General features: G+C 34.5%; 1 protein-coding gene across 5 annotated transcripts in view; it reads right to left on the minus strand.

Moving 5' to 3' along the window:
• SPOCK3 (SPARC (osteonectin), cwcv and kazal like domains proteoglycan 3) overlaps positions 1 to 25,003 on the minus strand; it is a 200,017-nt gene that overhangs the window by 88,049 nt on the left and 86,965 nt on the right. For 4 of the 5 annotated variants that reach the window (XM_066996139.1, XM_066996137.1, XM_066996138.1 and 1 more), the window contains one exon: positions 21,322 to 21,436. The exons of the other annotated variant lie outside the window; for it this stretch is intronic. In XM_066996139.1, coding sequence (XP_066852240.1) covers positions 21,322 to 21,436 — 115 coding nt within the window. The remainder of the gene's footprint in view (positions 1 to 21,321; positions 21,437 to 25,003) is intronic. 5 annotated transcript variants of the gene reach the window in all.

The raw sequence follows: 25,003 nt of genomic DNA on the forward strand, positions 1-25,003 counted from the left end.
TTAAAAACAACAATGGAGGCTTATGGACTTATCATCGTTTCTGATAAACTCATGTATATGCTATTTTCACAACATTGTTGTGAAAAGAACTTCAAGAGTAACAAAACTATAAGAAACAGCACCACGCTCAGGGGCAAAAGCCCATCTCTCAGAATGAGAAACACTACAGTTAATTATATATACGAATAAATCATAACAATGTATTATCATTAAGAGCTTGTTGACCACAACTAAGAAGTTCCACTGACCCTTTTCCTCTACTGTAGACTTTGCAATCATGAATTTATTGTAAACTTCAGAGCACACTTGGATGCTTTTCAAACATATTTGGACTTGAGAGATCACCACCAATAATGTAAGCCAGCAGTAAATGGCTGAATATAATACATTATCAGCACACCTGGTGATAAGGAATGAGGACCACAAATATTTTTATGATTTTGATTTTCATTTTACAGGGTTCTTTCACAAAAAAAAAAAATCATTCTGGTTACAGAAATTACTTTTAAAGTAGTTTCTATTTGCAAGGCTTTTCAGAAGGGCTAGGCAATCATTTGCAGTTGTGGTCAGTTCTATAAAAAAATTTAAATTTAAAAACCAACCCTATAGGTTTTAGCACAACTTACAGAAGCAGGTACAATTACATATTAAACATTTCTTCTAAACTTGCTGTTATCAAGATGTGCTGTCCATATGGTATTTGAACTACACACACATATATCTGTCTGAAAGAAAACCTGAACTGAATACATACTGAATTGGCAGCTGGAAAAACAATCATATGGTAATACTTATTTCAGAATTCATGATTAATGCATGTACAGGTCACATCATGTGTAAAAACTTGTTGATAAAACTGGCAACATGCCTTGTTCAAAGCAAGTACAGAAAAGACAGTATGACACTATTTACAGAAGATTACTTTCATGTCTGACTAAACTGATACCCTTTCTACTGTCATCACCTACTTTATAACAAAGAAAGGTTTTGCATAACACATTAGGAAACTTGCATACTGCAAAGCTGGAAGAAGGTACCCTTAGACCATCCAGTTTCGATTCCTCTGCTAAATCTTAATGCTACTTTGGCAAGCCTGTTGAAAAGTTTGCCTCCAAATAAATTTTCAAACAGTAAGTGCAAAGACTTCTTCCTTTTTCCCATGTCAAACAAACATGCATGATGTACCCTGCTGTCTTTCACGATAAGGTATATTTTCTGACCTTTGGCTATTCTTGTAGCTTGTTTCTGAATCCCCTAGAATTCTCAGTATTTTTCCTGAATTGCGGGCATTCGAATGGCACAGTATTGTGGTAGTAGTTCCACGAGAACAACTAGAGATAGTACAACTGCTCTACACTTCATTCAGATCAGTGCATTCCCCCACTAATTAGCAATCTTTAAATTTAGAGACAACTCAAGACTGACAGTAGCATATGTAATACCAGTCCTATGATTCTACATTCTCCATTGGGGGCGGGGGGGGGGGAGGGGAGCGTAACAGCTTTAACAGCTTTCTTTCAAGTGGGAGCTCTAAAACACCCAGGTACTGCATCACTACAACATGCCTACATTAGTGTAGTAACTCTAACATTTTTACTATTTTTTACCAGTACTCATAAATTCCTAATTTGTTCAAATTACATAGCTGGCATTAGCATTTCAGATCCAAACGTCATACTACAGGCCTATTTAAATGGTTTTTCAGTACGTTCAAATGTGGCGGTTTGTTATAGCATGCTTCCTTCTTATCTTTACAATTTGATACATATACAACAATGTTTATATTAATGTGCATTGAGATATACACACATGGACACAAATACATTCAAAATCTGCCCAAGTTCTGTGGCCTTGATTCATTAGTTCCCAGCTTGTGACAATTTCTGAGATTAACAGCAGAACACTATCTCTGTTAGTACACCTTGCTTAAACGACAAGTCACTGATTTATAGTGAGCCAAGTAAAAGTTGGCTATTTTCCATCACATCCCATGTTTAACTGACAAAATCATGAGACTAAAGGGAAAACTAACACTGAACGGCTGATACCAATGGATGCAGTTTGAGCTTTCCCTTTCTATTCTGCTGCCAGAAACCACCACAAAAATTCCTTAGTTGCCTTTTTTCCCCCCAAGAAGAGACAATCAAACATGTATTTTAATAAGTGTTTGACTGGCAAATTGATTCACTGCACTTCTTATCTTTGGATGTTTTCCTGCATCAACACACTTTGATATGCGTTGATTGTTCTTAACTATATCAGCTTCAGTTTTAGCACTTCAACTAAAAAAGGGTACTGCACAAAATAACTTGTGGAAGTATCCTAAAATCAGCATGTTCTATTTGAGTCTCTTAGCCCTGAATTTAAAACAAATATATACTGCATTCACTACAGTTGCTGTTTGTGTATCTTTCCCCCTTGTTAATTTATACTGATGACATTTACAGAGTTGTCATGTCTTTTCTCACACCAACTGAGACACGGTGAGATAATCCATTTTTAGAGAGTAGAATTTACCTGAAATATTTTTCTGGAAACATCAGTGGAAACTTTTTTTCTGGAATATGGCAGTGTATTTCATGCTCAGTAGCTTATTTTCTTATGATGTGTATGTAACAGAAGTATTTTGAGCCAATTCCAGAATGCAAGGAGAGGCTTTAGGATCTCTGTCTTTCTCTAGATTGTATTTAGCAATTCCCAATTCCTTATGACACCTGTGAGGAGTAAAAAGCCACTTTTCCAAATAATACATTCAAAATATTCATGTTCAGGGATCTGAGTACCCCTTAATTGCCTGAGTGGATCAGGGTTCCTTTAGAGTCTCTTTATGGCACACACCCTTGCAGCCATTCATTTTAATGAATGTTCCTTGCTCTGTAACACAGCTTTAAAGCGAGCTTTACACTTTTTTTTTTTTTTTTTTTAAACCTGCTTTGGTTTTCTTTCTCTGGTACTTAACTCCATTCAGCATTGTGTTCCTCTGCCTGGCTGATGCTGCTCCCACCACCTGACAGTTCAAATTGTTACATCTGCCAGTTTTAATTAATCGTTCTCCCCACCTACAGAAATATCACACCTGTTTCACTTAAACAGTAATAATAATTTGCGTGTTTTGTTTTTTCTTACATTAATATGCTATATTACACATACTGTGTAAAATAATTCTACCTACCCTGGATACTTGTTTTAATTAAACACCTTTGAACAGTACTCAACTCTCTTACTAGTCTAAATCAGGAGTACTTCTGCTGAGGAAAACTATGTAATAAACAGAACCAAGCCTCTCTATATACTATCTACTGCCTGGTGCTGTAGAGCAATAAGGCTTGAAATGAGCCAGCTGTCTCAGTAATTCTAGTGCTAGCATTACTTGTCCTTTATTCTACTGCCAGAATGCATCATCTTCCTCTAATCATTTCAAAAGCATCAAACCATCATGCCTGTAGTTATAGATTCTAAGACATAGCACACAGACAGAAAACTGACTTGTGTCTTGGTCCTCAGGATTACACGTAATCTCTGTATGGAATTTAAATAAAAAATGAAATAGTATCACCTTGAACTGGTTTTGCTAGTGTGATTACATTAACTCACTTTTTGCAAAGGCCATGATGTTTTCAGATGATGCTGTTAATACAGTGTTAGAAGATCCCTTGCAAGCTGCAAACAAAAACTGTTTTACAGCTCATAAGTTTTTATGAGTATAATCTACGTCTGCATATCAGTGTCTTATGAAACTAAACTTCTATGTTCTGGCTCTGGTTAATAGATATGGCATTTCTATGACAAACAGAATTCCCTTAGATGATCTAGCTAACTGACAGCTTAGTATAATGCAACATTCCAACTACTCTCTAGATAGATGGGAGAGTCACGTATCAGCACCTCTTTTCTCACACCCCTGGTGGGAGAGAGAGAAGGAGGGAGGGAAGGGGGCGGTAGAGAGAGAAAGAAGTTCTTTCATCTTGGAATTATCTTTATGTTAGTATGGTATTTTGGGGATTCATGAATAGTGTCTAATAACATCAAAAAAATCAGAAGATAAAGCTGGCCCAGAGGTCTGCTCAGAACAAGTATACAGTAACAAATAAGATGATAGCACAGCAAGATTTATCGTGAAACTCAAACACAGAGAATCATCTGCTGGGTCATACTAAGTTACCCTAATGATGTTCTTTTAGAAAATAAAATAAAATAAAATAAAATAAAATAAAATAAAAAAATAAAAAAATAAAAAAAATAAAAAAAATAAAAAAATAAAAAAATAAAAAAATAAAAAAATAAAAAAATAAAAAAATAAAAAAATAAAAAAATAAAAAAATAAAATAAAATAAAAAAAATAAAATAAAATAAAAAAATAAAATAAAATAAAATAAAATAAAATAAAATAAAATAAAATAAAATAAAATAAAATAAAATAAAATAAAATAAAATAAAACAAAACTCCAGGAATATTTTCTGGCCTATTACTGAAGACAGTCTAGATTTCTTGTAGGTCAGGAGTGCTTCTCCTCAGATGTTAGATACGCTAATTCACCTCTGAGTTGACTACACAGTGAAATTCATGCATATGCATGGCAAGCCCAAAGCACCAAAGAGCACCATCTCTATCATACATTCACTGTGCAATTTGTCTGTGGTCACCCATAATGCCAAATATATAGAAATTTCCTGAGCAAGAATTAAAAATTGTCTTGACAAAATCTATGAGCACAAAAAGTCAACTTAGATATATGTAAAACCTAATTCAACAAAGCACTGTGCCAGCTAAACATACGAAAATAAATAAAAGAGACAGTAATACACAGACTCCATTTTGACTCCACATTGCTTGCAATTCCCCCTTTCTTTAAAATTTAATCCTAATATGCAGTTTGAAAGAGTTCCAATAGTTGGTTTTACTTACTAGCCTACTATTGTCATAGATGCCCCTTCTATCTCTGGGTATCTATCTGAGTTTAGTACACTGCTGTGTTGAGGGAAAAAAAAAAGTTTAAAACAAAACCCTATTATTTTCATGGGCTTCTATAAATGAAGCTATTTTTAAAACAAAATATTATTAGTGCTGTTGCTTGAAGCAAGAAAATCAAAGACCTTAAAAATGTTAAGTTTTCTTGTCTGCTAACTCACACATAGAGATAAAATAGATAATTTTAAAGATGAAATTTAATACAAAAAAAATAGAGACATCCATGATGAAATTTCTGTGCCAGGATATGAAAGAGAAACTAATAAGATTGCCAAAATAAGTTTTTACAAACTAATGGAATGTTGTCTCACATTATTTAGTCTAACATGACAGAAGTTCTCTTATGTATGTTGACACTGTATTTCCTATTATATCTTTTAAAAAAATCTTTATTCTACAAAGTAAGTTGGTAGCCAATTCTTCTGTTGTTGAGAAGGTTAAGGTTCCTATTTTTCTTTGATTTTTTTTTCCATTAGTATACAAACACATCCGCAGTCTACCTTCTTTCTTCCCTTTTCCTTCCCTAAAATTTTAATGTTGCTTCAATAAAATGGTATCTACGGGATAATACATAATCTACCTATTCTCCATTCGAGCCTCCATAAAGTATTTCCAACCAGGTTTTACTTCAGGTTTGCAAGTGTGACTGCGTGAACATTAATCCATGCTGTAAGTGGAAACAAAGTACTGTGAAAGGGCAAAGTAATACATAAAAATGAAGGAGAGTTATTTTCCAAGAGATGAGAATATTAAGGAAAACTACAAGGAAAGTGTCAAGGGATCAAACCCTAAAGAAACAAAAACATGATCTCAAAGATGAAATAGCAATAATAAATATTTATATTACAATAACAGGAAGAGAATTGTACTCTAGACATAAGGATTTTCTTTAAACTTTGACTTTAGTTCCCTACTTCATTCTGCATCATGCAGAATTTGAAAAATTGTCCTAAATACTTTGAAAATTATTTCAAGCTCTTCAGAAAAACTGAAAAATAAGATACCTTAGGCCTCAACTATTTCTCTACTTTGTTGCTTCTATAGGGACTCCCTCTCCATGCAACTGGGGTCCTTGCTGGTGCCCCAACTGGGGGACTCTGGTATTATGCTTGCCAAAACACAACATGTATCCTAAGTTAGCTGCCTAATTTAATCTTCAAAGGCATGACTGTGCAAAATAACAAAATAACCACTCCCAGCCTCAGAGCTGAATGCATTTCCAAATACTGTGCTTTAGAAATAAAAGACAATAAATCCAGATTTTAAGTATAAAAACTGCAATGTAGCAAGACTGAGAAAGAGGCCATGGTTAAATGAGAAAGTAAAACAGTGATCTACTGAGATGATGTGTAAGTGCAGTGGGACACAGAAAGCATTTCATAATTTGCTTAGGAAAACAACTGTTGAATAAAAACAAGCAAACAAACAAACAAGACATGATTTTCTGCTTTGAAAGCTCTTGAGATCAGACAGTGGTACTTTTTCCTTCCCTATTTCAATTTCTTTTTATTGCTGGTTTTATTGCTTCAAGTATATATAAATAACTGTATCTTCTGGTATCTGAGTAGCTTTGGAAAAAAATACATTGTGGTATCTAATTGGACTATTGTCCAGTGCAGTCTGCTGATCAAATGCAGCACCTCTTTTCAGAGAGCAGCCTTACAAAAAACAAAAAAAAACAAAAACAAACAAACAAAAAAAAAAAACAGAAAGTGACCATAAGAAACAGGCAAATCCTACACCTCTTAATTGCCAAGAAGAGGTTGCTGCATGTCAGAAAAATGAGTCATTGCATCTGTATGATAGGTTAAAGGCCTGTGCCAGCTATCTACATTAATATCTAAACATTTCTTTTAACCTCAGCGCTGACCAAGAACTCTGCAGGAGTAACATCATGTCAGAATTAAATAGGTCCCTGAAATTCGTTTTGAATCTGCTACGTCATGCATTTCTCCTGGTTCTTTCATTATGAGAGAGTAAATGAAAGCAACTGAGCAGTAATTCCAGAAATAAAATCCTATCAGTCTTTCTCATTAATTTACCTTTTTTCTTAGTGCCCATTTTTCAGTGCCTTTTCATCTAGAAGCCTCTCTAGGTCTTTGACCATATTTTTAATAGCTTTGCACTGCTTCTGTTTTTGCTATGTGCATCAAGGTGGCCAGAGATAACCAGGACTTAACACAAATAAATTGTGAGACTGCAATCAGAAAATGATTTTGTAACAGATGATTCTCTTTACCATTCTTAACATTTTGTTTGTTTTTATAACTGCTGCATCTACATACCTTTTCCCTGAGTTAGTCATAATGACACTTTGGGCTTGGTTCTCAGTAGAACATACAGACACTAGTCACTGTAACTTGTGTTACCTCGTTTTACAATTTGAAGATAAGCAAGGTGAACTAGGGAGCACAAAAGAAGCACTGCAGCATAGTTTAAAAACCTCTAGCATTTGTACTTTGAAGGAAATGGTTATATGATATCAGTATACTTCTAGAATATGAAAGGGAATTCAGTTTTCAGGAGATGCCTCTAATGTGTGAGATAGAGGGCTCAAGTCACCTCACAAGTGTTGATACTGGCAGAAGTTGTAAGAACAATGAATAAGGAGGACAGCAAGCCCTTACGTCCTATTTTGTAGCACAGAAGTTTATGACCACCATGAGCAAGAGACTGTGATCTAGACCATCTTGCTTGTATATTCATAACTTTTATAGACTCCAACAGCATGCCCAAAAGATTAAAAATCAATCGTTCATATCCTCAGGTTATCTGTTTCCTGTAGTGGTATGCTTATTGCTCTACTCCACAGCTTAATTAACTCTCCTCTAAGATCAGCTTTCATCTTATTTGCTTCGTCTTTGCATCAACGAGTTTGGGCTTAGAAGGGAGATATTGTTTGGGGTTTACCTGTCCATAGATGTTCAAATATATCACTGAAGGCCTGTCTTTGAAAGTTTTCCTCAGAGGAATTAAACCAGAGAACACTGGAGTCATGGCTACCATGACTGCTGGTTTCCCCAGATATAACTTATTTCCCCTCATCCAGAAGCTTTGTCTAGACAGAATTTGAACATTATTCTGAGATTTCTGGACATAGGTTCTATGGTGCATGCATTGTGCAGACGATCTGCACATGTGCAATAAACCCACAGCTTCAATGAAATAACCATACAGATGAATTACACATGTAATTACAGATGAATAACCACACCATCTCAATTAAGAGAGTAGATCCCAAAGACTAAGGAAACTTTAGATCAAGTCTTAAATGTATTGTGACTGTAAGAATTTATTATTATTACTACTACTATACACTTTGCATAACAGTTTTAGAAAAAGTACTTGTATGTATAAGGATAAATACATAAAAGTTTCTATTTGTATGGGTTAAACCTCAAAATGACAAAATATTTTTTAGGCAATAAGGATCTGATATAGTATGCATAGTAGCCAGCAGAAGGAAACATACATGTAAGTTTAATGCTACTCTTCTCTACTAGGAGATTACAACATATTATAAAGAGAATGTACTTTTGAAAATTTGGACACATTAAATGGTTCTTGATGCTTGTTTAAAATGAAAGAGAAATACAAAAATTGACCACGCAAAACAAAGCCAAATATTTAGCAACTCCTGACATGTCTTTATCATCACAAAGCGTGCTGAATTATTTGGTTTCCAAAAGCAGTAGTATGTTTTAATGTAAAGCATCAATATATGCACATACTCCATGCTATGATGACAAACATTTCCAGCTGCAATGTATTTTTTTGCCATTGGAAACCTTGAAGGTATTGTTTCTCACAAATGAAAATTAGTGGAATGATTTCTGCTCTCTGAACAGTTTTCCCCACTCAATTTCAAACACCAGTTTGAACACCACTGGTATATAAGCAAAACAACAGATGTATTCTGAGCTTCTAAATACAACTCATGAAACAAGACCTTCACATGAAATGAAATGTATTAGTATTGATGTAAGTTGGTAATAAGAGAACCTAATAATAATCAGATCCAAATCCACATGAAGATTTTTAAACTCATAAAAGAAACCTTCACAAAAAATCATCCTGGAGTTTTATTCTTTCCCATTACAGCTGGGTATTTCAGTAACACTGAAGCACAGAACAACAACAACAACAAAAAAAAAAACAAATCCCAAATTAGGCACTAATTGATTATAAAATATTAGTATCAGACATTTTACAATTGATTACTACAGAACACTGAAAATTGATAGTGACAACTACTTTATAAAGCACTACAAAAACGGAAAAAAAGTGCAAGCTTTCTTTTAGGTAGGTAATTGTAAGAAGGAATACTGAACAGTTCCTAAATTCATTTTGCATGCATTTTCTGATGAAGGAGCATTCCATTACTTTTATTACTTCGTAATATTTCAAGTGCTGACATAAAAGTCCACAGTGAATCTTACTGCTATGGACTACGATTACAACTTGATAGCTAAGGACAGAAAAATCATCTATAAGCACCATCTTCAACAACCCTCCTAATTTTGTCAAAAGGCAATCTTTTTAAGTATCAGATTTGCAGGAATATTGTGAAGGAAAAGGCCAAAGAAAAATAAAATAAATGCTCATAAACAATTTCTCATTAATGGGACAGCACATTAACATCCCACTGTCTTAGTCACAAGTTGTACACTCTAACAGCAATGCTTTTCTAGATCAGACTTCACATTCGTAATTCCTTCCTATGCCCAACTTTTTGAAGAAAAACTTACTGACATTTAGAAGGTGGTACAGCTGAGTGTGCCTTCGATGACTAGCAAGATGGAAAAAAATACAGAAAGCTAGAGCCCGTTGTCTTGCCTATATACATATATATCCTAACTGATAATCTCATTGCAGAAGTGGAAAGTAGGACATTCCTGATCACTGAAAAACTCATCATGCTGACTGATTATCCAGTGAATCCTCTTGCCCCCACAGGCCACTGAGAATCTGAACAAGATTAAGGGAGCAGGTACAACATGAGTAGGCTTAGGACTTAGTAAATTAACTGAAATCCATCTGCATCATTCTAGAGTTTAACTCCACATTTACATTAAAAAAGGCATATCACAGATTTTGAATGGGAAAAAATGTTCTGAGATGTGTTCTACTAATAAATAAAAAGGTTCTGTTTAGGCTTCCCTTATTTCAAGTTTGCTTTAATCTTCTACAAAACATATATTATGTACCAAGAAAAAAAAATACACTAAAAAATAAAGAAAAAAAAAATCTCTTTTAGACTTCTATAGACAGTTTTATTTTGTTTTGTTTTTCCTTAAGCACAGCACATTTCAAGTTTAGAAGTTTCGCTACACAAAATTTAAATACTTTACGGGTATCTTAAAACCTTAATAAGCGATAATGCTAACATGGCTAACGTTGGTACTGCAGCATACGTTCTTGCCATCTGCATCCATATCTTCCATTCACATTAACAGAAGTTACTTATAAACTGAGAAAGAATACAATTAGAGGGTACCGTTTTCCTCTAGCTGTGTATCCATAACTTCCACCAAAATTTATGGAAGAAACACATTAAAACCAAGGAAAGAGAAGTCCCTCACAGCACATGTAAAACATGATGCACAGTGCTTTTCCTTCCCAATGTAATGAAACAGCTAGCAACAAAGAAGCTTCACTTTTTTCCTTTAATGTATTAAATTGTGGAGCATATGAAAATCTCAGAAACTTACATATTTTCACCCCTTTTTTTAAGCACATGAAAGTCCAAATTATTTTCTCAACAAGCTCAATTAAGCTATGACTAAGCAATTTCCTTTTTAGTACCTTGTAGAGTGTAAGTGGGATCACAATGGCATAGCTGTACAATAATTGGACTAATCAAAGGTATATAATGTTAGCATTGTGAATGAAGTAGTGCTGCTCATTAACCTATTACAAAAGAATTACTGTAAATTCAGCCTACGTGCAGCATCACTTCCTGTGCAAACAAACACAGATAATGCAACAAGCTTGAAACACTGCCAAGCTGGCAGACTGGCAGCACAAATTATGCAAAGAAACAGAAAACCTTCAGTAGATTCAATAGAGCTTGGAGCATAAGAATGATTAAGTGTTTCTGTATACAACTACAAATCACAGTAATGAATCAGACTAAGATTTCCATTAAGAGACTTAACTGCACCAGCTGGCCTTCTTCAGCAGCGTTATAATGTAAAATGATGACATCCTAAAAGTGTTTGCAACTTTCACACAACGTGCCCAAAGCAAATCCTTTGTTTTACTTCATTTCTTTTGGGAGACCTTTTTTGTAATCATCATAAAAATATGCTGCAGCACCTAAAGATACAGAAAAGCCACAAAGCTGTACTGCTCCTTATTCTCTGTTTTTTGTTTTTGTTTTTTTGTTAGTTTGTTTTTGTTTTTGTTTCTTATTTAAAAGAAAGTAAGGGTGTTCCAGGTTGTAATTTAAAAATAAAGCAAAAAGAAACAAACAAAAAAACACCACAGTATCTTCCCCACCAGTTCTAAGACTCTTTGAAAACTGTTCGGTTCACTTCAGGGAACTACAGACTTGCAATTTCAGCTTTTTTATTTATTTTTAAATCAGAAACTTAATAGGCCTAAACTCAACACCCCCCCCCCCCCCCATTTTTAATTTCATATATTAATGGAAGAGTAAGGTGCTAACAAAGGAATCAGTACATATGAATGAAATAGCAAAAATATTACGTCTTCAGAGAAAAGTCTAAAAGTCTCTAACAAACATTCTCTTCATCACTCAATGCATACGTGGTTCCACAAGGGGCACAGAGAAAGCCTCCAGTGAGAATATTTACTGAAAAAGTACCATTGTCATTATACACTGTTCAAATACAGTAGATTTTATTTAAATCATGGTGTACTGATCTACAAGACCTCTTAGTATTTTCAGAAAGATTGATTCTCATCTGACAAACTGAACCTTTAAACAATTCTTAAACTATTTTTTTTTTGCAAATGAAACAATGCTATTCTGTGTGTTGCAACTACCTCTCAAGCCTACATGGCATTTTCAGCTTTTTGTATTTTTTCACTTAACATATAATCAAACATATGGGAAACATTTGTGAGCAACCTCAAAATATAAATTGTATTTCTAACCAAGAAGATTATTCCTGAGAATAAGACCTATCCTTTGAGATCCTAGAGCCTAAAAATTTTTGAGAATGACCTAAAAAGATCTAGATGTTACTGTGGATTAACTCCCATTTTCAAAAGTGATAAAAGCCTCACTGAAAGTTAATAATATGCTCCTACCCTGAAAATCTGGCATTCATTAATTGTTAACTCCATATTCTGATGTTCTGGAAATCTATTATACATATTATATGAACAGAACATACATATGATATGAACATACATATGATATGAACAGAAAAAAAAGAAGCATATATGTGGGTACAGATATATTTATATTTACATGTGCATGTATGTGTGTGTGCATAACATATGCATATGCATGCCTCTATGTGTGTGCATTCTTCTTACAGAATGGGCGTCTCTCATATTTGGAATTACTCACTTTTTATGCCTGGGGACACAATCACCTCAGCCACGCAGTAGCACAGCATGGAATCAGAAGAGGTTCTGCTTTCATTTTTGCAGTAGAATCAGTGTTACAGTTCTGTAGCATTTGAAATTTACTCTGGGCTTCTGTCACATCATCCATCACAGGGAAAGGTTAACCAATCTCATGCTTCAGGGCCCAACACTCATCACTTCAAAGCTGAGACAGAACATTTTCCTCATGTTACAACATTAAGGTGAACGCAGCTAGGGAAGATGAACTTCATATAAAGAAGCATTTAGATCAAATTTTCATCTTTCCCATTTCCCATATTCTTCCAAAACACTGTAAGAGGGCAGGAATCCAAGGCAAGATAATGGACGAGATGACCAATGCTTTGAACCAAATCAGAAATTGGAAATGTCATTTAACTCAAAAGCCTAAAGGAAGTTTTCATAAGATCAAGTGTTGGCACAAAAACTATGAGACTATGCAACTAGCTTGCCTTAGTAAATTAGATTAAGTGCTAAAACTTTTTTTTTTTTTTTTTTTTTTTTTTTTACCATTATTAGCTTCAGTGTTATAATAAAGTGATGTTCTTTCACACGTTTGTAGTGAAGTCATGTGGTAACTTAAAGACTACACCAACAGGCAGGAATATTAGAAGCTTCTGCTAATCACTGAATGCAGGTCCTACTCCCCACAAACTTGGGGGCTAGGGAATAGTTCTTCCTAAAACTAACTTCAGTCTTTAGAACAAAGTAACAAGTAACAACAGAGGTAGCATTTTACCCAAATAGCACTCATCACTCTCTCCTTAATTTTTAAAATAATAAATTTTGTATCATTGGGCCCTCTATACTGCTCATCACCTACCAAGCTCCACGTTTTATAGATGTTCAGTCCACACACTTCTCTGGAACATGCCTTGTAAAGCTCTATTTCAAGAAGAGCAGTTATAATTTTTTGCTTTAACTTCATTGAATGCTTGCTTTTTATGACTCTCTGTCCATGACTAGTGAATTGTCAGGACTCTTGACTATAAACTGACCAAGCTTCTAGAACAACTTGGGTCGAATGCAAAATTTCCATTTTGGTACTTTGCAGGTAGGACAGAGGTCACTTTGGGAAGGAAAATATTGCACAGAAAACCTACTAAAACAGCTGTGTACTGTGGTTGTTCATTCTACCTTCAGGAAGATCCTTAAGTTTTATATTCAATAGCCATCTAATCTTCTTTTACAAGCTAATACATAATTCTTATCCCTTTACACACTCTTCAAGATGTCCATTTCTTGTCAATTTTGTTCCAAAGATCCAAAAAGCTGCACACCTCTATGGCAGGGCAATCCTAGTCGTCTTTTACACACCCTCCCTATGTTATTAAAATGATGTTTGCATAGGCTGCTATCATAAAAAAGCAAAAAAAATATATAAAAACAAGATAAAGAAGGAACTGTAAATGAGTGCAATGCATAATATGCAAAGAGAAAATAAATCATAAAAAAAAATGTTACTCAAGGAATGAGCCCTTATTTCTAAGTATTTCCCTAGAGATTCCCTATACATAATAGATGTTAAAAAAGTACTGGAACTAGAATACCTGAATTGTGTTACAGCTGTTTCCTGCTCTTGAAATCTAAGAAGTGTTTGGTAAGAAATTGAATAGAAAGAGAAAATGTACACAAGTAATAACTGTGGGTCTTTCTGCATTTTAGTTCCATTTTAACAAGCCATGGATGTGACATGGCAGAGAACTGCAATCTATTTATCCTATTGCATGGAACTGTCATGCTGATCTGCATTTTACAAACAAATCCATAAAAAGCACTGCAGAACCTTCATAATCGAGGGTGGAAGGGGATGCATAATGTATGGTTGGGAATTCACAAAACAAAGATCTACATTTCCCTAGCAAAATGGCACATTCATTTAATGCACTGACAAATTTAATGCATCCAAGCATTGATGAAGTTAAATTATCCAGTCAAATTTATCCAGCATATTTCTTTAACTTACAGAGGAAGAGAAAGAGATTCTGTTTGATCAGATTCTACTAGGATCAATCAGTGCAAGAATAGTCAATAGGTTAGGTATAACACATCAAGACACTGGTATTTACCAGGAAAATACTTTTGGTTGAAAACTTACAATTTTCTGTATTTCCAGAGCTATATAAAAATGTGTTTCTAAATGTTATTGAACAAGTCATCACTTCACCAGTTTCTTCTAGCAAACAGTCAATTCTTGGAATGGACTGTATAATGACTCATTCTCAACTGAATTAACCTCACTTGGAAATTGTCTCCTGCAGCTGATTTGAGATAAAAGCAAGGAGGAACATTTGAAGCAAACTTTTTCTTTTTTCTTGTATAAGCATTAGGCTTAAATATTTTTGTTTTGATAAATATGCAGTACCAAAAAGAATTTCAGTGAAAGAAATTCAGTTGAATACAAGCTAAAACCACAGGCACTCTCCCATGTATATTGTTATATTTAAATTTGCTACTGAGAGGCTATTGTCCCATTTTTCATGTTTTCTAGAGTCCTGCTCTTTACCTGCAGCTAACTTGCTTGCTTACAAGCAAGCACCAAGACACTGCATAGTTTAACACAACAGCCTGTGATTCATGGGATATTATTCTTAAGAGAAAATTGTGATGTGTCCTGTCATATTTCAATTATCCATTTTAAATCTATTTAACAAACTATTTATCAGGATCTGCAAAGTTACAATAGTTTGCTGCTAGACTAACTCTTCCACTTTTCCAAGCCCAGTTAGCTATCAGCTTTTCATGGTCTTAATGAGCTGCAGTATCACTTTCTTTGTTCAAAGGAGCAACCACAAGTACATGAAGATTTAAGGGTTTACCTTTACCACCTGCTGCTCTGAGTATATAGAGAGCACATACTCCATTGTAGGTATTCAATAATATCCATTACCACCTACTGCCCCCTTATTTTGACTCCTTTTTATTTCCCGTCCAACTCTCTTCTGGTTTAATATTAAAGTAACTTGTTTCCCCTTCCCCAAGATCACAGGGCTAAACTCATTGTTCCCAGCTTTCTCAGTATAGCAGAATCAAATAATTATATCTCCTGAAAGTGAAGCGATTGAAAACTAAAACAAGTAGGCAAATTTCTATTACTATGATGAATATCCCACTCGTAACCATAACATTCACACCACTGTATTCACCATATTGGCAATATTGCATTATGATATTCTACAAGCTGTGTTTGTAACTGAATGAGGTATGCTCCAAAGCATTTCATTATTATACGTACAGACATTTTATAGATTCTTTCCCCATAAAGCCTACCATTTAAACAATAAAGATAAATGTGAAAGCATAAAGGGATGGTAAAGCCATCATTTAGGCAAAGAAGAAAAGTTAACATCAATCTCCAGCATTTCAAAGAATCAATGAAAAATTCTATTTCACATCAGACTTTGATTTGCTTCTTACACATTCTAACACAGGCAGCTACTTTTTTCCCACAGCAATCCACATGGAAGCATTTAGATGAATAATATTAATATGTATCCTGCATGTTTTCCCGTTTAAAACACTTTTTTTTTTTTTTTCTCCACAGGGCACAGCTAAGAACACAACACATACAGAACACAACTTCCAACAAAGTCATGTCCAGCAGATATGCAAATGCAATTACCTGCTGCCAACAAACACCTGGCATCTCTAATCATGCCTCAATGATTTCTAAAGCTGTGATACTGCAAACTACACTCATGACCAATGACATACAACACTTATTTTGACCTTTTTGTCAAATAATGTTCAGTATTTACAGTACAGGAAGCTCTTGCATCAGGATTTTGTGGCTTTGTAGAAGCTCGCTAGAAGAGGACTTGCCATCTTAGCAGAAAAGGAAACAAGCCCTGCGTTCAACACCTCAAGATTGAGGGGAAACATTATCTCTGCTGCCATATAAATTGAAGAAATAGCAAACCATAGGCTTGTCTGACCCCCAACACCATGAAAAGAACAGTGAGATAGAGTGGCTGGTTTTGAAACCCTGCAAAGGCAAGCATACTGCAGCAAACATCTTCTCCCACTCATGTAAGATAAGGAAAGTGATTCTGCAGGGCCATACTGAAACTTTCTGTCACACTTTCAAATGCATAATCAAGAGAGGGAGAATGCCTGTAGAAAAATATCGTGGTGAGCTGCAAAGTCAGAACTGCAATTTGAGAATTAGCAAATGTTGAGAAGACTATCAATTTCCAGTTTGTGTATCAAGGTTTCACTATTTTTAATATTTTCAATTCAAATACTTGCTCTTCTGCTAAGTTTACAAGCAAAATTGCTTCTGTTGTCAGCCTTACTAAAAATAATATATTTTACATCTTGACTTGTTAAGAATGATTAAAGCTCAATTGCAAAAAAGTTAAAACATGAAATTGTAATTCTTGCACTTAATTTGTGACATTTCATTAAAATAATCATTAAATATTTAAGAACTTGCTTTAAGTAATCTCCCCCATTTGAATTAAATATAAATGAAGATTATATAAAGCATAATTACGAGCAATTTTTAAAGTAAAATATAGGCATTTGATTTAAAAATAGTTCTCCCTCTGCATATTATCATGAAACTATTTGTGTGATTAAATACTCTTAACAACAAGAAGGAAAGTAAGTATATGTATCTGTTCTACTATCAGAATTAGAAAACAAGGAATCTAAAGGCACCCTTTAGAAAAAAAAAAAAAAAAGCTAAGCCTTACTTAAGTGCATAAGCTTCTCAGTATTTTGGTATGTCTGCCTTTTTCCTTCAGAGATACTGTAGCAACAAAAGCACTGTTACTAGGTCACACCAGGTGATGTTCAACAGTCTCTGCCTTTATCAGGAAACAGCCTTTCAGCATCCCATACAGACATCATTTCAACCCAAAACTGCTCAGACAGTTTAAACTGTTTAAAGAGGATCATGGCAGAAGTTGAATATTCTGATATACTGGAAGGAAAAATGTCTCACCTTAGGCATCTTCAAGTAAATAGACTTTATTAAAAATACTTTTTAGAAATTATTTTAGAAATGTTGTGACTATTCTATTTAATACAGCAAATCTAATAAAAGTGTTGAACTACAGCTAGAGAAATACTCTTTGACAAACTTTGAAATTGAAGCAAAGCAGCACAGCAGCATGATTCAGAATGCCACAATAACCTCCTGAGCTCACCAAAGCTTGTGACCTCAAAAGAGATTTTCTGAATGGTTGCAGTCTTCTGCATCAACACCACTTCAGTCAGTGACAACAGCTATCTATTCACAGAAAAATCACTTACCACTTCCTAAAAAAGAGAGGGAGGCAGTAAGTTTCTACACGTTCAGATCTGTCTTGACAGGGTGACGGAAGAAGTATCCTGAAACATAACTTGGAAGTCCCATTGAGATCTACAGAAAAACACTCACTGTCATCCCCAAATTCTACAAGCATTTCCAGCTTTAGTGCCAAATTTAGCGCACTGATTGATGTGCTCTTCCGATGTCCAGAACTACTAACATATTAACAGTACAAACTGTTACAAGAAAAGTTACTTCCTGAGCAAATATCAAGAGGTCTTCTCATTCTCTTCCTCACACAGCTTCAAGTTTCCACAGCTGTAGCAAAACATGCTTCCTAGAACTGGGGTGCAACTTACAGAGCAAAGCTAATCACCAGGAGACACCAGTTTCTCAAGCTGCCACTTACATGCACTGACGTCCTTCATCCCCTTCCCATCACACTGCAGAACAAGTATACCTGAATCATGCAACAGAGCACAGTCTAACACCAACTGAAATACTTCTGAAACCACAGGTTGAGTCAGTACTGAGTATTGTCAGATTAATTAAACCAGTTGGACCATGCCACATCATATCGCTAACATCCTTCCAGATGGCCGGGATATCTACTACTCATCACATGCTTCACTGTGATACTCTCAGCAAGCTATACATGGTTACAATCATTTGGAAATTGTGCTGTAAAGACTTAAAAAATGACCAAACAAAAAAATGGGACAGCACAGTCAGATAAATTTATTCAATAGTAGAATATCCAAGCGTAAGCATATTTACTGCAAGCCATTTTTTTAATAAAACAACAAAAATTACTAATGTGAATTTGCCATTTGATACAATTATCAACCTCCCCTGATTATCAACCTCTCTGTCTATGTTATTACCTTAAAGAGTGACAAAATTATTTTACAGAAATTTCTGAACAAAGAAATATTGCTGCTTCAAAACAGTGCTTTTAATAATGGAAAATTTAACTTTTAACTAAGTCAGAGAGTTTCAACTCGATGACTCTTCAGAATAATCTATTCAGTTATATCAGTGTATCTCAGGCTTCTATCCCAGAGGTAGCCCAAAGGTGCTCACAAACCTTTCACTTGCCTTGGAGGTACGCAGTTTCCTCTTCCCTGACTTTCTCTTGAGCATAACCTATGCCACTGTACCAGTTCACATGTTTAAAACTAATTTTCCAGTGTAGGTTTCTTGAGAATAACTTCTGGAACATCTACATAGCAAATATGACCAAATGGAAATCTATTGGCATAGTGCCTATAAAGAGTTCTCAGTAATCCATGAAAAAAGACTCAACTATTTTCCAGGAGACACCCCCACGTGCTTAAAAAAATAATTAAATCAGATATTATTTAAATTATCGAATCTTTGAAGAATACCACATGCACACACACAGAGGAAGTGAAGTGGTAAAAGAAAATTATTGGGATGAAATTTTGTGAAGGTTTACTCCCATTAAATCATATACACACAGTGGATATGTTAGAAATGGACAAAGGTAGATAAAACAACCTGGTGGCTGATAATATAACATGTCTCATTCAGCTTTTACCTAAACATATAACTGAGTTGACCAATCCTTTGGGAAACTGAAAAGAAAAAAAAGAAAAAAAAAGCAGGTGGCTACGTTGACAATCAATATGCAAATTGTAGGTATTAGTTAACGGATAAAACAAAAGTTAAGGCCAAAGAAGTTAACAGAGGAAAAAAGACTAGCAGACAAGACTGCTTGTGAATACGCTACTCATATTCTTGTGCCACCACACTACAAAAAAGTCAAAGACTGCATTAGAAAGAAGACACAAAGCAATTGATTTCTCCTTGAGGCTAATACCCTGCGAGAACAGGGATATCTACATTTGGAAATCCTTGGCCTGGCTTGCCTGCTTGACAAGTAGGCAGAGAATTGCTTAACCTAGCTTACAAGACTAGACGTGCAGTGCTTATTACAAGGGTTAATCATCAAGTTGTCATTTCAAAGTTTCCCATTATGTGATTGTGCTATATTCAGAGAGGCTTTGCCCTGTAAAATATTACCTTTCAAAAAGAGTGCCAGGGACTGTGGGAGGAATAATACAGGTATGAAGGCAGATGTCAATACATTTATTAATTTAACCACCGTATGCAGTGTCATCTAGAGTAAAAAGTTTTCAGTCTTTACCTGCTGCTTGTATACTTAAAGTGGAGGTGCCATTTTTTCCACTGTTTTCAATGATGTGTCTAATATCTCCTCAGAAATTTTGAACAATTGTGTTGTCTTCTCACAATCTACACTGACATATTCCCAGCAGTTCACATGCAGCTGAAATTAGACTACCTGGCTTTCTCTGATAATAATTGTTTCAACTTATTATACATAATACCTTATCAAACCAAAATGACTAGCTCTACCCTGAGATTATTTGATAGAAACAGCATAGCTCTGCAAATAAGTTTTTGTTAATTATCTGCAGCTACAGATCTAGGATAATTTAAACTTTTAATTTCACTATGTACTATCTTGCTCATTTGAAAAAGCTATAGACAGGTGTATTTAAACATAACTAGCCACAAGGAAGAACATTCCTTATATCATTCACAATGAGGTACTGGCTCTCTAAAAAGTTCAAAATTATCTTTTTACATTACACAAGAAAGACGCTGTTTTCCTTAGCTCTTTTCAGCCCCTACTGAGCAAGAAACTTTATCAAATATTTAGTTCAATCATGATACTGAAGTTTAGTGATACTAAGGCTCTATCCTTTCTACTGTGCTGTTTCCCACAATGAAGCACGAAAAAAATGAACAATTCCAAGTCAAAAATGCAACTTCACTTCACCTCCTGAGCAAACAATAATCTCATGATTCAACTAAGGGTATCGTTCAGGCCTCCTACCTATACATTATCTACCCCACATAAAACCAGAGAAGTGCAAAAAATTTGCCACACTGAGACCTACATAAATAGAGGATCTGGAACTGTTCTTTCCCTTCACCACCACCACCTCCACTTCCCCCCACCCCCGCAAAAAAAAAAAAAGAAAAGGTAAGAATGAAAATAATCTGCATTCTGATTCTGGAATAACTATTGTATGTTCCTTATATTTAATAAGTCCAATGCAAAACAAGAATGCATAGAAGAAAAAAAGGCACACTATATAAAAGTTTAACAGACAGTTTTGAATTCTCTAGCCTCATATAAGAAGTGAAAAAGTCAAAACAATGCATAGCAGCAGGGCATTACCACAATCACAATATTTATTTGGTACTGCACAGTTAGTATTTCCTTAAATATAGTTGCATCAGCAGCTTGTGATGTTTAAATATGTACGCCCTCTAGCTTACCAGCCTATTAAAAAAATCAAATATTAAACAATCTAATCAAATTATGCATACATAATTACTTATAAAAATCCACTGCTTATATGTTGTTAAATAACTAAACTAATTATAGTATACTTATGGTTTACAGTCAGTCATGAACACTGTTAAAAATGTCTATAGGATTAACTTTTAAAGTATTTACCTGTGTGTAAGCCTTCGGTGACTAATGCAAACAGCAGTTTGTTGATCCTGCGCAACACAGACCTTATGGCGACTACATTTCATCTTTAAACATGGATCTTTAGCCGGATCTAAAGCTAAAAATAATTTTAGAAAATTGTTAACAATTATCTAGAAGCATGCAATTAAAAAAAGAAATACAGCACACACAAAACCCACCAAGTACATGGGGGAGGGCTGGCTTGATGTTTGTACAGGTAGCCAAAAGGAACGGCTCTGATCTTCATCAGGATAAAATGCAGCATATTCAATAATAAGGCAAAATGAAACTGTACAAAATTCCTTAACAAGGAAAACAGATCTTCATGAACCATGCATATTCCTGTATGCTCTCATACAATACCACTGCTATTTATTCATAAAAATACTAAGTATCCTACACAACTCTCTCCTTATCAGGGTTTGTAACAAAGGCAAAGGCTGGTGGTTTTCACTACAGCTAAAAACACTCTTGATATTAGAATTTGCTGAAGACTTTTAGGAATCCTGCACATCCATTTTGTCATTCAAAGCACTAATGTCTAAACGAAAATGCTTTGAATTGGATTCTGTTGCCTTCAGTTCTCCATTTCAGTGACATCACTTCTAAACAGAATTAGGTTTGTGGTTGTTATAGTTCTAAAGCTGTAACACATCTGAAATGACAATAAAACAATATGCCAAAAAGATGGGCAAATGGCATTTATCAGGAGTTTGGAACATTTGTTCATTCAGATGTTGGCTGCTACACCTCCCACATACAAAATCTTTGTAAAAGCTGTAAACCAGAATGCTAGTTAAAAAAAGCATACTTCTCAATCCTTTTCATGTCATTTCTACCATGAAATAACATGTACGAACCAACATTGTATAGTAATAATTCAGTGAGACACAAATAGTAATATGCTGGTCCATTGCAAATTAACACAGAGAAGAGGAAAAGCATCCATTGACTAAGTTTAGCTGCTGTGTAGCTAATAAAATTACTCACCGCCATGTTCTTTTTTAACAATTGCCACTTTCTCACTGTAATCCCCAAATACTGGTATTTCTACCGTAAAAGTAGTTTCTCTTTCCTGCTAACTAAGATACAGCTGGGTTTTTCCAACTAAGCATTCTTAATAGGTAAATAATGACAATATCTGAATTTACTCAGAAATTATAACTCAGATGAGATTCAAATAAAAGAAAAAGTATATTAAAATATGCGGATGAGTGATTTGTATGAGTATGCCAAGTCATGCTCCTGACACTGATCAACTCAAAGTCTGAATCAGCATTTTCTAACTCCTGAAGAGGTCTTATACGCAATGTAAAAAGCACTGTTAGAAGAATAGAGGAAAGGTAACCGAGAAGGAGGGAAATCCAAAAGCCTAAAAGCAACAGAAAATGAGACACATGTAATAGGGAAGAAATAGTAAAACCAAGAAAGTAAGAAAGAAAATTAGAAAGAAAATAAAGATAGGGTAGGAGTACAAATATGACAACAGCATCAGAGATCTCAGGATGTAGCCCTCTGTAAAAATAAATTCTGCCTGCAATATTCTAGCTTTCTTATTTCTGTTTCTTTTGTAGCTCAGTCTTTGCTCTTTAATACACCCTCAGCTTTGAACTACACTTTAAACTACAAATACTAATTTCTGGGAATAAAAAAGTCAAACACTCCTTTTCATTACTTAGTGTTAAATTTGCATAGCTTATTTCTTGACTAATCAAGTCTACATGACAATACAGTAGATTCTAAAATTTCAGCCAATATTCACTCTCACCAGAAAAAAACAACTTTTCCCTTCTTTGATCACCACAGTGTTTTCAGGTAGATCTAAATATTCCCAAACTATTTTTTTTATTCCTATGGATATCCTTCTCTTACATGGAAGGCCTTCCCCATGTCACCCCACTTTGGTTTTATTTTATTTGGATTAAACACAAAACCAAAACAAACAAACAAAAACCTAAGAAACTATATACCAAACCCTAGCTTAAAGAAAGAGTACTGAAAACCCTAAATGGCCAATTTCAAAATCAAGTAAAAAAGCTGTAAACAACTAATATTCAGTTATACTGTGTTCACCTTCACTTAAGCAGATTACTGTCCAGCCTTCAGTTATTTTTCAGAAATGCTTTCCCCTTGTTTTTCACATTTGTTTATAAAATGTGTATTTGCATACATATTTTCTGAAAGGAAAGTTATATTCTTGTGTTCTTCATGATCAAAAGTAAACTTTTAACCACAACTTCATTTGAACTGCTAAGTGATATTAATATAAGGCTGACAAAGCATGCACCCAGAAAACAAGACCAGCCTGACAGTTAGTTACAGTTTTGACATGTAATTTTTTGGGGGCTAAGCAGGATTAAATACAGTTTAAATGGTGAATTTTTCATTCTTATTTCCTTCTTAACAATGTATTCAGCTGTACAAAATATATACTTTATATTATTAACAAAATAGAAATGTGATGAAATCATTAATATAACAGTAATTCAGTGCAGATTGAAAAGAAAGATTTCTTTAATTACAGCTTAAGACATACAGGTAGATAGATGCATTCCTATTCCAGGTATTTTATTTCTGCTGCAAAACAGCCAGAAATACACAATGAGCCATCCAGCTGTAGTTAATAACTCTGATTACAACAACTCTAAACCAGTGGGAAGGAAATGCAGCAATAAATGACTAGAATGACTGAACTAGAATAATAGAATTGGAGTTCAAATTAACGAAAGCATACTCAGTATCCTTCTCCAACGTACTTTGGGTTTTAACATCCGTGGAAAATACTTTCTCTGCTTTAAGTCAAGCAGAATGTAATGTCTCTCCCTAATGAACATGAACAAATTATTATTTAATGTACTGCTCAAGCGCCTCTTCCTAGAATGCTCTCAGATGGAGACACTACAGTAGCAATACCTGAATATGACACCAACATAGTTTCAGGTAAATATTTTGTAAAACTGCATAGGTTTTTGAAATAAAAACACATTAGCAAGAAGAAATCTGGAATCATACAAGGATGCTGAGTCCAGTATCAAGTAGAAAATGTGTTTCAGGAAAAGGGATGAATGGGGGTGATCATGCAAGTGTTCTTTAAATCAAACGTGATTTAAATGGTTATTTCTTTTCCTGAGTTCTTGGGACTCTGAAGATATATTTTGATAATTCTATCAAAATTTATCAAGCTGTAACATGTCTTTCTGGCAATGCTAAAGGCAGAACCCAACTTTATAACCAAGAGATGATACTATCACTTGGCCTTTATGACAACATAAAGATGGTTATCAAATTAGGGAAGAAGACCTCAAATTTATTGTTGAAATCAAAATGATTTTATTCCTAGGGGGAAAAAAAACAAAACAAACAAACAAACAAAACACAAAAACAAACAAAAAACCACCATTTTAAGTTGGAAGTCCCAAAGATCTAACCAGGAGATCAAATTAGAAAATGGCCTTGACCACATAAGTGACAACACAGATGAATATGCTAGATTTTGAAAATAAAAACAAACAAAAAAAAAACCACTGCTGGGAAGCAAAAGAGTCTGTATGAGTTTCAATGAGTACTGATACTCGGTTAGTTTCCTTATGTATTTAACAGACAGTTTCCACAAAAGATAAACCAGATTTGTTCAGAATTCTGTGTTTAAAAGAAAAACATTTCT

The sequence above is a fragment of the Anser cygnoides genome, chromosome 4 (assembly GCF_040182565.1).
Source record: "Anser cygnoides isolate HZ-2024a breed goose chromosome 4, Taihu_goose_T2T_genome, whole genome shotgun sequence".
In the NCBI taxonomy this organism is placed as follows: Eukaryota; Metazoa; Chordata; class Aves; order Anseriformes; family Anatidae; genus Anser; species Anser cygnoides.